The 16,987-nt window shown below is 30.9% G+C and overlaps 1 protein-coding gene across 1 annotated transcript in view; it reads right to left on the bottom strand.

Moving 5' to 3' along the window:
• Nucleotides 1-16,987, bottom strand: part of LOC111642257 (F-box only protein 42-like) — a 36,520-nt gene that overhangs the window by 6,815 nt on the left and 12,718 nt on the right. The window contains exons 2-9 of the mRNA XM_023388576.1: nucleotides 15,400-15,636; nucleotides 12,845-12,948; nucleotides 10,535-10,704; nucleotides 10,370-10,466; nucleotides 10,230-10,286; nucleotides 3,999-4,124; nucleotides 988-1,103; nucleotides 167-643 (exon numbers count right to left, since the gene is read on the bottom strand). Coding sequence (XP_023244344.1) covers nucleotides 167-643; nucleotides 988-1,103; nucleotides 3,999-4,124; nucleotides 10,230-10,286; nucleotides 10,370-10,466; nucleotides 10,535-10,704; nucleotides 12,845-12,948; nucleotides 15,400-15,636 — 1,384 coding nt within the window. The remainder of the gene's footprint in view (nucleotides 1-166; nucleotides 644-987; nucleotides 1,104-3,998; nucleotides 4,125-10,229; nucleotides 10,287-10,369; nucleotides 10,467-10,534; nucleotides 10,705-12,844; nucleotides 12,949-15,399; nucleotides 15,637-16,987) is intronic.

Below are 16,987 nucleotides of genomic sequence, written 5' to 3'. Positions count from 1 at the left end.
GGAATCTCCAGAACCAATTAATCAAATTCCCATAAAAACCTATGGTAAATCAATAATCGGTTAACAAACAATTCGGATAGCAAACAAAGTCTTGGAATGGATTATGTTTGTTAACCAATCACTCACTGTATATGTAAAATAAATAAATAAATAAATTATTACATACCTCTGAATATTTTTAGCACAAAGATCTCGTAACCTCTGTTCCATTCTGTCTAAACCTTCTAATTGACGCTGCCTATTACGACGAGAATTTGGTCGGATAGATAACATTGATTTATCTGAAGTAGTTAAAGATTGTCCGTCCTGACTGCTAGACGATGCCGACGACGATGGTAATGATGACGAAGAAGATGGTGTTGATAAAACATCTCTAATTGATAACTGTTGTTTATTTTCTGTTCTATAAGAAGGGCCTGCTGAGCTAGATGATTGTGGTTTTTGAAAGTGATCAACTAAATTATTTTTTTCTATATTATCAGAGTTCTGAGGATCATCAACATTTGCTAATTTTTTGGCTGTAGTCCTATATTGATATTCTTCTTCATCACTACTTGAAGTGTAACCGGTAGCTGAATGTCTTTTTAATACTCCTTTTTTGCCATTCACACATTTTTCCACTTCATTAGCACTCTGATTACTTCTTGAACCCTGTCTAAAAAGACAGGGTTAATATCGGTTAGCTTGAATAAACAAATTAAGACAGGTAAAACCGATATTAACCCTGTCTAAAAAGACAGGGTTAATATCGGTTTTAGCTTGAATAAACAAATTTTTCTATCAAGACTATGCAAGATAAACAATTTTGAATTTCTAGATTTTTCTCCTATTAGTGGCGTAAGAATCCAAATTTTAACAAACATCATTCGTTGATGTCATCACATTCACTAATTGTTGTCGAATCTACCACCTGAGAAAAACTCCACTTACACTNACATACACCGGCAATTGTTCGAATGTATAATAATATAACCAAATAATACTCACATATCTGCTCTTGGTGGAACCCATATTCTGGAAGGTGCTCTTAAAAGTAGCGGTAAACTTGATGCTGAGGTAACTGATCTTTGTGATTTACTGAGCACAATAACTTGATCACTAACCTTTTTTTTTCAGAGATTAATAATAATTTAGAACAATTTTGCTGAAAATTTTAACAGATTTAATTCTATTAAATTTATATATTTCTACAACTAATTTTGTATAATTATATAAATGTATATATGTTACTGTGAAAGACTGATATCTGGAAAATGTCGACATTCAGCATGCACTGATGGTGAACGTTGAATGAAAATATTTTTATTACATTAAGACAAAAATGCAACTTTTTAATATGTCAAAACAGGAGAAAGCTTAAGTAACAGCAGATGTAAATAAACTGTTGAACTAAAACGAACAGTACATTATTAATCAGAAAAGAAAAATAATATGCAATAGTAAACTTACACATATTATATGATTAACGTTATACAATCTTATTTATTGCAACAACTTAAACTGTTATGACACTGAATTTCACAAGAGCCACTTGCTTTTATAACTGCATTTATTCATAGAACACTTCTTTTTGCAATGACAGCATATATAACCTTGCCCTCCACTTTTCGAATTATCTGCAGCTGCTAGTCTCAGCGATATTTCTTGAGAAGAAATCTCATCTATGGAAAGTAACTTTTCTTTACAAATTACGAACTGATTGTGGGTATAAAGCTCTTGAGGGTACCTTTTTTGTTTGCTAATTTATAAAAGTCGGAGTCTTCTATTCCAACAACAACCGCCAACACATTTCGGGCATCTGTACGGCCACAGTTGACATCAGGGACTTGTATTCATATGGTATCACCAATTTGAGCAGGAGGAAATTTTCTTTTTGTGGTTTGTAACACTTTCATTACTTGCAGTAGAAGATTCTCTTTCATAGCCGCTCTTTTTATAAAAATAAATTTGTGTTGTTCAGTCAGGGCTTGACATGAAGACATGGTGGGTTGTAGCTCTTCTTCAATGTTTTCCTTTAGAATATAGTATTTGTTACAGCCACTGCTCAAATTTGCTTCAAAAGTATTAACAATTTCTTTGAGCTGTTCTTCGGTTTCAATATTTGCAATTTGTTCACTAGGCAAAGATGACGATGCTATGCCTCTTTTTGGTTTAACGCCAAACATGGCTTCATAAAGACTTTGGCATATTCCTTTGTGATATGTAGTGTTCTTGACAAATTGTACAAAGGGCAAACCATCTGACTATTTCTTTGTATCATTATCGTTCATCCATGCAGTTAACATATTCTGTATATTGTGATTGGCCCTTTCAACTGAGCCTTGTGTTTGACTATGATGAGGCTTTCCATGAACTATCTTAAGATCTTTCCACATAGTGCATAGTTCGGATATGACTTGATTACAGAATTCCCTACCATTATCTGAATGCAATATAGCTGGGGCACCAAATGTTAAAAATATTTGAAGAAGGTGATATGCTACTTCAACAGCTGTCTTGTTTTCAAAGGTAGTAGCTGGACAAATTTCGTTAAATGATCTTGATACACCATTATGAACTTATATTCGTAATCCTTGTGTGACTACAGGTCTATCAGATCAACTTGACATCTTAAGTTTAACTCTGAACTGACCATTGGTTTAACAACAATATCTCTTTTAGGTGCACTATGTTTCATTTGACATTGTTTACATAAATTTAAATACAACATTACAATTTCATATGTAATATTTTTGTATTTATGTTGCAATTCTTTAAGCATACGTGTTCTTCCTCCATGGTCTGTTCTGCTACTAGTTTCAGATAGTATACTGAACAATTTATCATTGGTAACATAATACTGTATATTCATTTCTCCTGGTTTTAATGGTACAATTAATTTCTCTTCATCATTAATTTTTAAAACGTCAAAATGTTTTAATCATCTGTAATCCAAAGGTGTGCTGCACTTAGTTTTAGCAGAAATCACTTCAGAAAGTATTTTAGAGTACTTTTCTTGAGAAAAATAAAAACAATTGTCTTCTCGTTTACTTGCAATTAATGCATGTAACTTTTCAGAAAAAAACTTCTTGGTTCACTGCAGTATCCATTCAATATAAATTAGGGTATTGGATAAAAATTTGTGGGTGGTTAAATAACCTGTCTAATGTTGATTGCTTTTTTCTCTTCACTATCTTTCGGAAGTAATTAATAGCATTGTAATTGTAGAGATCCCTAAGCCTATTAATTTAATTAACACCTTCAATTCCACATACCTCAACCTGGTTTGGATGCCATTCTAAGACAGTTGTTCTGACATCTCCCCACTTCTTCAAAAGATGTTTTACAGCAAATATCGGCATTAATCCTCTTTTTCAGAAGAAAACATTGCACGCACCAGCAAACCTTGTTTAAGACTGACAAACAGCAGTGTTACAGAGTATAACAAATAGATATCACATGATTTCAATCATGGCAGAACAAGGGATTTGGCGACAGACTGTCGCCTTTCTGTCGACATTGGCTTCTTGGGTGTCGTTTTGACCTCCACCAAAGCTTATCTGTGCTTGTCAATATACACCGGCAATTGTTCGAATGTATAATAATATAACCAAATATTTGGTCTTTCACAGACGTATTTTGTATGTGTTGACATCCACCAGAGAATATCAACATTCTCTAATTTTGGTCTTTCACAGTAACATAGATATATATATACACACATATATAATTATACAACCTCTGCATAACTAATTGATATATTATCAATTATATCATCTAACATGGAATGAATCTCAGATAATTTATTTTTTAGATTACTTCCTTAATTAACAGTTTCATTAGAAAGTAATTAAAATGAGTTTAGAAAAAATAAACCTGCTTTACGTAAAATATATCTTATACACGTTTAAATTATTTAAGTCTATACTTACAAAATTAATTACTGTATTAAGGATTGAAGATATTTTGAAAAATTATAAATCTTTTATAACAGAAGGAAATATAAAATATAAATTTACTTTACAAGCTGGATGGAAGGATAAATGTGGTGCTCCATTTTCTTTATGTTCAATTTCCATTTCTTTCCATTCCCAAGGTTGAAAAGGGTCATCACTTAAAGTAAGTAGCCATATGTCATTCAGTAACTGTAAAATAGTATATAATTCATATTTTAACCATAAACTAATAAAAAATGCATACTCATTATATTCTTATATTGTTGTAATAGTTGTTAGTAATAAAAAGTGGAATTAAACAATTTTTTTAATCTTTATGTATACAGTATTTGTAAACTCTGTAGAATATTTTTTTTATCAGTGATTAAAAATAATTGTGTTTTGAATAACTTAACCTAAAGATCATCAGAAGCATTTATACCAACCAGATAAACCATTATGACAATATACATAATAGGATGTTGATCCTCTTTTTACCAAAACAGTCTGCAGTGACATAGTGTAGTGGGGCGGCAAAATTTTACAATAAATAACAACAATATCTTGTAAAAATTTGAACCATTCTATTCTATATTAGCATCGTGCCTACGATAATGCTATCATCCGGACATTCTGGGAATCGGCTCACCATCTGGGTGAAGTAGTAATTTCATCCTGGGATATCCTGCACTACATGCTGACTTTTTTTTTCTTGTACGATTCATTTGTATTCATATACACCTCCAATATCCAATAGAGCTATTTTAAACAGGTAGCTACACTAGCATGGAGTTTTTCATTGCTTATTCTGAGACAAAACTGAATTTTAGTCTTTTAAATTGAGATACCTAAATAAGGGGGTGAAATTTTCTTCCGCCCTGGGCGGCTGACACCCACACTACGCCACTGGATTCCTGTATCCAGTGAGAGCTGGAACTCCAATATCAGGAGAATTCATTTTCCTGCAAATTACATGATTAATTAAAGTGATATATCATGAATCCATTTCTCCAACTCAAACCACAAGTAAATTTATGTCAAGAGATTTATAAATAGTGATTTGTCAAACCAGGCAACCTTCTTCCATTCCTCAATGGTCCAATTTTCATACTGACATGCTCACTGCAAACACTATAGGTGATGAACATTCTTAATAGAGGCACAAAACAATGTCTGTGGCTTCACAGACCCATAATCAGGAGTATTTGATGACCAGTGTATTCTGACACACTCACACTACAATAATAATTGAAACTGTGAGAGATTTGAGCCTGTTTCCTCACACAAGATACAACACCCTATGCCAACCGTTTCATTGATATGGTGTGGCCAATCTATGCCTTGCCAGCAGTTCACTGCTTTGGCCATGTTTGGAACAGCTTTGATATTTATACCAATGAGCACAAACAACCCATGAGTTTTGCTTTTTTAGAGATGCTAACAGAGGTATCTGGCCATCAAAATTTGGCCTTTGTAGAAGTCAGTTAAATCTGCTGATCTACCTATTTGCACACCATAACTGCTACTGCTTGTGCAACCTTCTGTCAACTGTTTATACACCTGTTTGATGACCTTAACATGAATGCAAAGCTAAGTATCTATAGGAACAGCTCTGAACAAGAAGTAGTTAACGTTTTGGCTGGCTACTATATTTCCAATTTATTTACTCCAAAGTTTCTCATATTTTGAGCAAAATGTTCAAATTATTCAAGGGATGCTTTAATGAGAGTTTTCCTAATTTCAGAATCATTTATGTTAGAAAGATTTATAAGAATTCCAAATATATATTAGGAATGTGAATTAGTTTTGAGAGTTTTCAAAAGAGGGCTCTAGTTGTAAATTTTAGCAGTCAAATCTGAATTATATTAATTGCTTCTTAAAATTTTCACTTTTATGTTTAATGTCCAGTAAGTTAAAAGCAGTAGAGGAGTTAAGAATCCACTTTTTATAAGTATTGAAATGGAGCTTCTAAAACAGCATTTTTGGTACGTGTTACTTTACTTCTTTCACAAGAAAAAAACAGCTGCAGATAACCACTAGAAGTTTGTCAAAACTTACAGAGAGTCTTCCCCATCAATTAAACCTGGTTTAGATTGTTTAAAAGTGATGATTTTGATGTTAATGACAAATACCCAAGACAACTAAGAGAGTTTGAAGATGCTGAATTGCAAGCTTTATTGGAAGAAGATGCAGCTCAAACCTATCATAACTAGCCAAAACATTGAATATTGACAAAACAATAGCCACCAAATGTTTACATGTCATGGAAAAAATTCTGAATGGAGGAAAATGGATGCCACATGAATTGTCTGAAAGTATTATTGCAAACTAATTGAACATTTGCATCTCCTTACTTCCCAGACAAAAAGAAAGATTTTTTGTATCAGATTGTGACTGGTAATAAAAAATGGATTTATTTAGATAATCCCAAATGCAAAAGATCATAGTTTTCACCCTGCCAACTGTCAACATTGATACCAAAGCAGTCTAAAGAAATAGTATACTTTGAGGTGTTAAAACCAAATGAAACTATTACAGGGAAACACTGTTGACAACAGCTGTACAATTTAAAGCAGGTACTGGAAAAGAAACACCCATCAGCTGCAAATAAACAATACAAAGTGATCTTTTTGGATGATGCTCAGCCACACTTTGCTTCTGCAGTGAAGCAAACTTCATTAGAGCTCAAATGGGAAGTCCTTCCAAACCCCATGTATTCTCCAGACTTGGATACATCAGATTATCACCTTTTCTGTTTGATGCAGCATGTGCTTGAAGATCAGCAATTTGCCAATTTTGATGAAATTCAAAAATTCAAAAATTCATGGCTTGCTTCTAAAGATGAATCATTTTATTGTTGTGGTATTCATCTCTTACCAGAAAAATGGGAAAGGGTTATAGAAAAAAAAGAAAAATATTTGACTAGTTAAGTTGTTTTATTTTTTTGTAATAAATATGTTGTTTAGCTTAAAAAAAATCCTCAAAATTAATTCACAAATGTAATAGTAACAAATTTGCATTAGCTAAAAAAAAAAAAGACATCAAGATAGGTATTTATTAGATAAATTTGAAATTGTTGCAATATTAAATAATTGTTCTTTATAATGCAGTCAATCTGATAAACATGACAAATCCAACAATACAGCCAGATTCATATTGAACTTCAATAAGACTAATTAATTAATTAATATTTTAAACAATTTGGAAGTAAATGTTTAAGTTGTGACTTAACTATCTACATCTATTTCAAATTGTTCACCATCTTATTTGACTGTTTAGCCTTATTGTAGTCCAATATGAATCAACTTATACAGTCCTTCCAACAATAATAGAATATACAGTGATTGCCTAGAAACTCTTTATTATTTTGATGTAACTTTAGTAAAATTTTCTACTACATTTTATAGTAAGATATGAACAATTATTGCACAAGTTTGGATAAAAATGATTAATAAACAAAATAGCTAGATACTATTAGCAAATCAGAATGTCCAACATTTATAAAACATGACTTATGATATCTAAGTTAGTAGCTGATTTTGCTACCATTTTTGGAAACAAGCTGAAAAGTATGATTAGACATAGAATTAATCAAAGATTTCAGTCATTCTTGTGGAATATTTTTCCATGCCTCAATGAGAGCAGCCTTTAGTTCAATAACAGTCTTGTATTGCTTTCCCCTGCTATACATCTGGAAAACCAAGTCACCCCAAAGATTTTCAATTGGGTTTAAATCTGCATTGAGGGGGTGGCCAGTCCAAAAGTCAGATGTTCTTTCTCTGAAAAAAGGATAATGTTGATTTTGATACATGGAAGCTTGCATTATCCTGCAGGAATTTAAAGATATGTCCAGCAATTTTCTATCCATAAGTTTGGAGCTGCCTTCAGACAAGCTCCTGATAAGTTTGAGAGATATTTTAACCTTCAATAAATTTTAGATCTGTCTTTCCACTCCATATCCAATCCTTGCCCAGGTTATGAATGTACCACCACCAGCTACTCTCTTTGAGTACTGCTTTTGATCTAGTCTTTTGTCTGCCAAATAATACTTAAAATGATCGGGTCTGTTGAGATTCCACTTTTTCTCATCCAAGAAAATTACTTTTCGCCATTCTTCCCTCCTTTCAAAATTGTTTCTGGCAAACCGTAATCAAAGTTGTTTGTGTTTCTCCTTGACCTGGTTGACTCTCTTCATTTTGATGAAAGAAACATTGCCTGTTGATCTCAAAATATTGTTTATTGTTGTTTTACTGCAACCCAGCTTCAATTCATTTGATTTTTTTTAACAGGTGTGTTTCTTTGCAGTGCATGTCGAACAATTGCACATTGTTCTCTATGTGTTGTTGAACTCTTGCACCCACTGTTTCATTTTCCTGTTCATTGCTCCTTATTATTGAGATACTTTGATATTGTTGCATGAGGTCTTTCCAAATTTTTACCAACCCAAGTTACTTTACTCCCTTCCTGGTGAAATACATCAATTTTGATCATCTCCTTTATAGTTAAGTCCTTCCTGTCTCTCATTTTTATAGTAAGATATTATACAATTTACTAAATCTTTCTTTCCACTTGTTGATCATATCTTTTGCAAATTTCATGGATTCCAATCATTACTTTCTTTGTAATTAATTCTAATCAGTACATGTTCTATTAATGTTGGATATCCTATTTTTGATAATAATATCTAACTCTTTTCTTTATTAATCATTTTTCTCCAAACTTATGCAATAATTGTTGATACTTTACTATCAAATGTAGTAGAAAACTTCATCAAAGTTATATGAAATAATAAAGAGTTTCTAGTCAATCACTGTATGTTCTATTATTATTGGAAGGACTGTATCATTTAATTACTAATTATATTTTGATTTTTGAAATTCAAAAAATTTGAGATTAATTACATAAATGTCACTTTTTGCATAAAACTTATTTATAAATATAAAAAATGAAATTATGTTCAAAATAATGACAATATGCTTAACTTCTAAAACCATTATATCCTGTAAGATGTTTTATGCTCAACAGAAAAACTAACACCTTGTCAGCAGATAATTAAAAAATAATAATAACTGAAATTGTAAACGAGATTAAAAAGATCAATTTTATGTTGTTTTTAGACTATTTTTGGTACTTTCTGGTTAGCAGGACACCATCAACAGATGCATGTTCTAACCTAACCTAACCTATTCTAATAAATTAACAAAATTCTTTCTTCATATGATTAATTTTTTTGTTATTTTACATCTTTCTTACATTAGTAATTTTGGTAATTTATTACAATAGATTGGGTTAGGTGAGAACGTGTGTCCCACCACCATGACGTTGCACGTAGGTAAAGATGAACTCTAAATGATACGCCAAAAGTTACAAAAAAAGTGAAGTTTTGTTATTCTGTTCTAAGTAAAAAAAATTCTTTGTATTTATTTAATTTATTTTTCTAATTAGATTTATTTAAAAATTGCAAAATAAAAGTTTATTATTACAAAAAATAGTAGAAATTTCAATGGCATCCCACTAACCAGAAAGTACCCTACTTTTACAATAATAATAATAATCAATTTCTTCAGAAATAAAAGAAATTCATTCTGAGAAGACACATCTGAAATATATAATAATAATAATAATGAGCAAATTATTTATTGTGACATTGTCCCAATGCCAGGCTAAAATTTTTATTTAATTTAAAATATATGCTTTCTACCTCAAATTACTTGCACCTGTACATCATATGTTTCCTTAAACAACAGTCATGCCAGTCATCTAACAATTTTCAGGTGAAAATTTCTGAATTGAAATAACATGGCTTCCAGTTTGCATTCGAAGTTTGTATATAGGTAATCAGGGCATCCTGCTACTAAGGTTTCCATGTCTGGTCTTGTCTTTCATCTATCTAACTCTGTTCTTGAGATTAAGGAAAGGACAGACAGGGGACAGACAGTGGAAATTTAAAAATCTACAATTTTTTCAATTGCAGCCCAATAAACTGTGTAGTAGTAACTAGACTGAAAATTGTACCATATTTTCAACTCCAATACAATAACTAATGAATAAGAACACATTTAAAATACTGTGTAGGCATATCTATTAAATTGTATTATGTCAATATTTAAATTTAAATTTTGACATTGTATAACTTTAAACTATATGAATAGAAATCATTTTTAATTTTATGTTAATTTTATTATGTAAATAAAATGTAAATGGCAAATTTTTGTTAAATATTAATAACTTACTTTCTGTGTGCGCAATACATGTTTTATTAATATATACTGAAAACAACTTTTCTTTTTAATTTTTATATTAAAATATTCATACCATGTTTGGTCCTCCACAACCGCCAACAATCAAAATATGTTTTTCATCAATATTTATCTACATAAATAGAATTATAATTAAAATTATTTTTATATTTTTATATAATATAATCTATTAAATAATACAATTAATTCTTTAACCTGTGAATGCCCATAGCGTGGAAGAGGTTGAGGAAATGTGGTTGGATGTTTTGTCCATGTCAATGTCTTTAAATCTAATACCCAAATTTCATTGGAGCTTAAAAATTTAAAAATCTTTAAATTTTTATTTACTATAAGTTATAAATGTAACTTTTAAATAATTACCTAGAAAAAGGACCACCACCTCTTTCACAATGAAAACCACCAAATACAACCATTGAATCTCCTTGTATTGTTGCAGAATGTCCAGCCATACCTGGACAAACAGTGACAACTTGTGTCCAGCGATTTGTAGTGATATTGTATATGTGCAAATGATTGAATATTCTCCATGCCTGCAAAAAAACCATTCATATAGACATAATTAAAATAATCTCATACCTAATATTTACAGAAAATTTGTTAAAAAAGAAAAAAAGGAAACATTTAGCCTTTTAATTCTAAAAACTTTAATCATTTATCTCATAGCACTAATTTAGTTTTATTGTAATAATTTTAATTCCTTCTGAATTAATGTAAAATTTTTATATTTAAATACAAATAGTCCAATTAATTACAGTGATTGTTTGATTTATTATTAATACATCAAGCTTAGTGATGTTTATATACATAGAAATAGTTAATTCATGCTACATGCATGAGAATGAAAAGACAGTGTTTGTTTATTCAGAGATAAATTTAAAATGTTTAATACATATTAAAAAATATAAATTTCAAATTGTACTGTACAACAAAGGTTAATTTCATTTCACCTAGATAAAATGTAACAATTATAACTATTTGTAATTATAAAAGAGAGTATTTAATCAATGTTAGTGCCTTATAATTAGAGGATTTGATCCCGGGATATCGAAAATCGGGATCCTGGGATCCCGACTACTTTTTAGTCCCAAAATTTTCGGGATTAAGTTTTCCTAATCCCAAGATTCTCGGGATTGACATCATTTTAAAAAAGTTGCAAAATAGACTGCATGAAGCGAAACGTTCAGTGCCAGTGCTTTTACAGAATTGCTTGCCTATCATTTTTATATAAAATATGAGAAATTTTATTCCAAGCAAGCAGCAGAAATTAACCTAGCGGGCTTGCGATGCTTGCTTGGAATAAAACTTCTTGTATTTTGAACTAAAATGATAGGCAAGCAGTTCTCACTGGGTTACTTGGTAATATACTTCATTTTTGTATTTTTGAATTTTCGCGGGCGCCAATCGATTTTCTGGCGCAGTCGAGAGCACTACTCAGTGCGTTTTACCTGTCAATGTGTCAGCCATCTTGTTTTGCCAGTGTGGTTAATATAGACCCGACGCCTCTCGCTTAGGGGGGTCGACCTTAGGTGAAAAGGTTACGACCCCCGCCTTGCCCGTGATCTGTCAGGATGATGCGAGAAAGTCTTTTTACGTTTGGGAGTAGTGGTTTGCTGGATGCTGAGAGACTCACACAGAGACCGAATTTACAAAATTAACGTGTTTATTTTTAGAAAGGCATGCTTACAATGATCGAAACAATCGGGATTGTAGCCTTTACTCCTACAATCCCGATCTGTGTCGACCGGACTGTTTTCTTCCAACCTCCCCGTGTCCTCGAAGCTATAACTAGAACGGGCTTATAAGTATTTACTAACGATTCCTCCAACTTCCATCAAACCTAAACGCGTTTTCTCAGCAGCTGCATATATGTGCAACAAATTGAGAAGCAGACTTGGTGATGAGACACAGGATGCGTTGTTATTTCTCAGATCATATTTTCGCAATTCAAATTAGAATGTTCCTATTAGATTAGTTTTCTTTATATTTAAGAAAAATGTGACTGATTAATATTATTTTTAAATACTTTTTGCTAAGAAACTTACTTTACTACCTACTTACTAGGTTGTTATATGAAAGTAGTCTATTTAGTCGATGTTAAGAGAGATTTTTGTTAATTTTCAACGTTTATTTGCATAGTTTGTTACATAAAGGTTTTTTCAATTTATGTGAGTTTAAAGAGATCTCAGTGATGCTTAAAAAAGAATAAATTTAACATGAAGACTGAGTGATTTTAAGTCTGGTTAGTCTGACTCTGAGTCTGATTAGTTAGAGTGATTAAATTAGCTAGGTGTATACTGTAAAATATGTTGATTTTTGTCTAAATTTTGATTTGTTGATTTCTGTAAGATTTTCTTAGTTTTTATTAACCCTCAATACCGAAATAATCCCGGGATCGACTAAGTATAATCCCGAAATCCCGGGATTAGAAATAAGGACCGGGATCGAATTCCCTACTTATAATTTATATATATCTTAAGATTTAGAAGTTATTTTATAAATCTTCTTTAAAAAATATTAAAGTACTACTTGATTGTGAATATAATGATTTAATTAAATCTAAGTGTAAAATTTTCTGTTGAAATCTCCTAAATGACAAACTCTAAAATACACTCTAATAAACTTTCAGTTATAAACTGTTGTATCTAATTATTATTGAATTATTTTCATTACCTGATGTAATGGATAGGGAGATGTATGAGTCCATCCTCCGAACAGAATTAAATTATCTTCATGACAAACTAAGGTTGCACAAGCTTTTGGAGGGGGATATGTACCTAAAGAAAATTATGGTATATTAAAAGCATTCAATTTTAAATAATATAAAGACAGAAGAAATAAAACAATTGCTTATTTTTAATTTATATTTATTTATTGTCACATTGTCATAATGCCAGGTTGCAATTTTTAATTTATTTAATTTAAAATATATGCTATCCACCTCATATTAGTAGTGGCTTGCCCCTGTACATTATACTTTTCCTGTTAACAATAAAATCGTGCCAGTCATCTACCTAACACCTTTCAGGGAGAATTTTTGAATTGAAATAGTGTGACTTTCGCTTTGCATCAGAAGTTCATATGCAATGGATGATCGGTTAACAAACAGTTCAGACTGCAAACAAATCAGACAACAAACACTTTCACAAAAGATTTTTATGTTCAGACAATAAACACCTCACAGAACAAATACAAGAAGAAGAGACGTAAAATAATGAATACTGACTGATCTTATAATAGTATGGATAATAATAATGATAGTATTATGAAGCCTAAAAAGAATGGAGTATCAAGAACTGTGCTCACCATAGAAACCAAACAAGAGATAATAATAGCCAAGGTAGAGTGGGCAGAAGATGTCTGATGTTGCTAGGCAGTATGGCTTGAACAGCTCTACAGTAGGCACAATCTTAGCTAAGAAAGATATCATCAAGAAGAATCAAGCAGCTAAAGGAGTAATAAAAGTCACATCTAAGAAACAAAGATGTGCCATCCATGAAAAAATGGAGAGATTGCTTTTAATTTGGATAAAAGAAAGAGAAATGAAAAGAGATGTAACTAGTATGACTATCATTCAAGAGAAAGCTAGAGAAATTTTTGAAGAACTGAATAAACAAACTCCACATTTGTCACAAGACAGAATTCAAGGCTACCACTGGATGGTTTGCAAAGTTTAGAAAGAGATCTGGCATTAAATGTATGGTAATACACAGTGAATCTATTAGTGCAGATAAAAAAGAAGCTGAAAAGTTCTGTCTCAAATTTCAAAAATTCATTAAAAAAGNAAGAAGATGAGAAGTTGTCTCAAATTTCAAAAATTCATTAAAAAAGAAGGATATTATCCACAACAAATTTTCAATTATGATGAAACTTTTTTTATTTTGGAAGCACATGCCAAACCATACCTGCATCAAGAAAGACGAGAAAAATATTCCTGGGCATAAACCCATGAAAGAGTGATTGACATTACTTTTGGAAGCAAATGCTAGTGGTAATTTGAAGCTTATTCCACTTCTTGTCTATCGCTCTGAGAACCCTAGGGCATTCAAAAAAAATTCCATAATTAAAGAAAGACTGCTAGTGATGTGGAGATATAAGGCTTGAATAAAAGGGCATGGGTCACACAGGCTCTTTTTAAAGAATGGTTGTTTAAAGTTTGTGCTCCAAGCATCAAGGATTACTTTCAGATCAATGAATTTCCATTGAAAACACTATTGCTATTGGAAAATGCACCAGAACACCCGAAAGACCTTGTACATAATTTGCTGGAAAACTTTCCCTGGCTGACAGTTCAGTTTCTGCCTCCAAATACCACTTCGTTGATTCAGCCAATGGATCAAGAAATTATTGCAGGTTTCAAGAAATTGTACATTCACACAGTTTCCTCGGTGGTTTGAAGCATGCCAGTTCTTCTCAACAGTGACATTAAAAATGTTTTGGAAAGAAAAATTTGATATTCTTGAAGCTATGAAGAGCATTGTCATGTTCGTGGTATCATGGATGATGCAAGTTTAGTTTGTTGAAGGTCTGAAACAAAATGATACTTTAATTTAAAAAATAAACATTTTTCTAGGATTTTGTAAGTGATACAACTTCCATGGCTGCTATTCTATATTTAAATTATCTGCAATAATAAATTTTTTCAACATAGGGAAAAAAAATCTAATGTTATTGTGGTATTATGATAGGAATTCTTCTGTGTATTTATTTACATATCAAAGAGTAATTAACAAAAGAGAAATTGTAAGTCATGATAAAATCTATATATTATTGTCGGGTACTCTTAATATATTGTGTTGTTGCAAATTTTTAGAAATTTTGTTTTTAGCACCGTGTTTTTGTAAACTTGCTGAAGAGGGATCTGAAGGTCCAAAACACCAATAAAGTACAAGTAAAATACCAGGTGAAAATAAAGATTGTTTGTTTTCTCTAAATAAGTTTTCCTCAGTTGCAGAAACTGAACACCAGTACAATAGGTCCTATTAATACGATCTGTTATAGTAGACATTTATATAATAAACTGTATAAAATAAGGACATAAAAGCATATGAATTAATAATTTCAATACTTCTACTATGTAAAATGTAAGCAATAAAAACAACTATTTTTAAAAATGCTTTTCTTAATATTTTATATCTCAAGAATTTTCATTCCTTATTTATTGTAATATACATAAATTTTAAAATGTTTAGTATAATAAAATTTTACATATATTTATATAAACACACCAGTAGCTAAAGGACGTATCCAGGTTCTTGTTGCAAGATCTAATCTCCACAAATCATTAAATGTTGTATTAGCTGTAGTACATCCTCCAAAAACATACATAGAAGATCCACAACAACATGCACTATGTGAAAATCGCTTAGATATTGAAGGACCAGTTTCGGCAGGAAGATGACACCATTCAATCCTCATAGTTTTAATGGCGTGGTTAAAATCCCGTTGTGTCTTCCTAATAACAGCTGTTAAAAAGTTTTAAAGAAGTTACACTATTGTTTTATCTATAATTCAAAAATGCAGCAGCAAACCTGTAACAATATGAAACAGATGATAGAAAATGCAAATTATGAAAGAAAATAATAGTTTTGCAATTTTAAACAATAAATTTTTAATTTAATAATAATAATCTGTTGTTTTTGTCAAATTATATATAATCAACTGTTATTAAAGATTTCTTTCAAACTGCTGACTTACAAATAATAAGTACAGTGAGTGATTGGTTAACGAACAGTTTGGATAACGAACAAATCGGATAACGAACACTTCTGCAAAAGATTTTTATGATCGGGCAACGAACACATGTTTGGATAACAAACACTTTACTAAACAAACATAAAAAGAAGCGACGGAAAATAACGAATACCCATTGATTTCCCTTGTCTTCAGGTAACAATTCAAAACCTTTCGGAGTGCGGGAGATGTCAACATTGACACTCAACCCGATACTGATCATATAGTATTCCTCCGAATTTTGAAACTCTCCCTTGTAATTCCAGCTTTTTGTTTACCTTTCTGACAAATAATTTTTTATAGTCTTCGTGAGACTGTTAAACGGATGGGCACTTTTTAAATTTTGTGTTGCAATTTATTTAAGAAAGGTGAAAGTTTAACTGTCCCATCAGATATTTGTTAATGTTTTAATACCAAATTTCGAATTTCATCCGGGCCTTGCATTTAAATAATTTTTTGTGGGCTAGTTGATTTCTGTTCTCTGAATTTTTGTAAGTACTTTTTTGAACTTCAAAGTCTTGGAACTGATTATGTTTGTTAACTGATCACCCACTGTATTTATTTATTTATTAAACAGTTTATAGATAATGGTGCATATATAATAATTATAGAAACATTAATCACATCATTAATAAATTAAAATTTATTAAATATCCAAATTATAAATCAAAATTATTTGTTTGTAATCCTATTATCAGCAAAAATTTAATTACAGAAAAAAATCTTTATTTCAAATCAGTTTCAATATTAACTAATACAAACTACCCCAAGTCACTATTTATTAGTTTTGAAGCCATTTATGTTTAGTTAACTAATACTTAAAGAAAAATTAAGTTTATGAGAGGTAATGAAAGTGATTGCCTTCATTAGCTACAGAAGCTTCACATCTGTGGATAATAGAAGTGGGTACATTATGAAGTTGTTTGGAACTTTGACATATTTTTGCAGCAGCTTTGTGAATTCAATTAATTAATTGAACACCATTTTAAATTTTAACAGAATACACATATCTTATATTGTTGTTTTTCAATGCTAACTAGATTTAAAACTGTAAATGACTTAAAATAAGATCTTTCTCTGTAA

The sequence above is a fragment of the Centruroides sculpturatus genome, unplaced genomic scaffold (assembly GCF_000671375.1).
Source record: "Centruroides sculpturatus isolate CEXI.00-Female unplaced genomic scaffold, Cexi_2.0 scaffold1635, whole genome shotgun sequence".
Lineage (NCBI taxonomy): Eukaryota > Metazoa > Arthropoda > Arachnida > Scorpiones > Buthidae > Centruroides > Centruroides sculpturatus.
The sequence above is the reverse complement of the archived record's forward strand: the minus strand, read 5'-3'. Positions and strand labels throughout refer to the sequence as shown.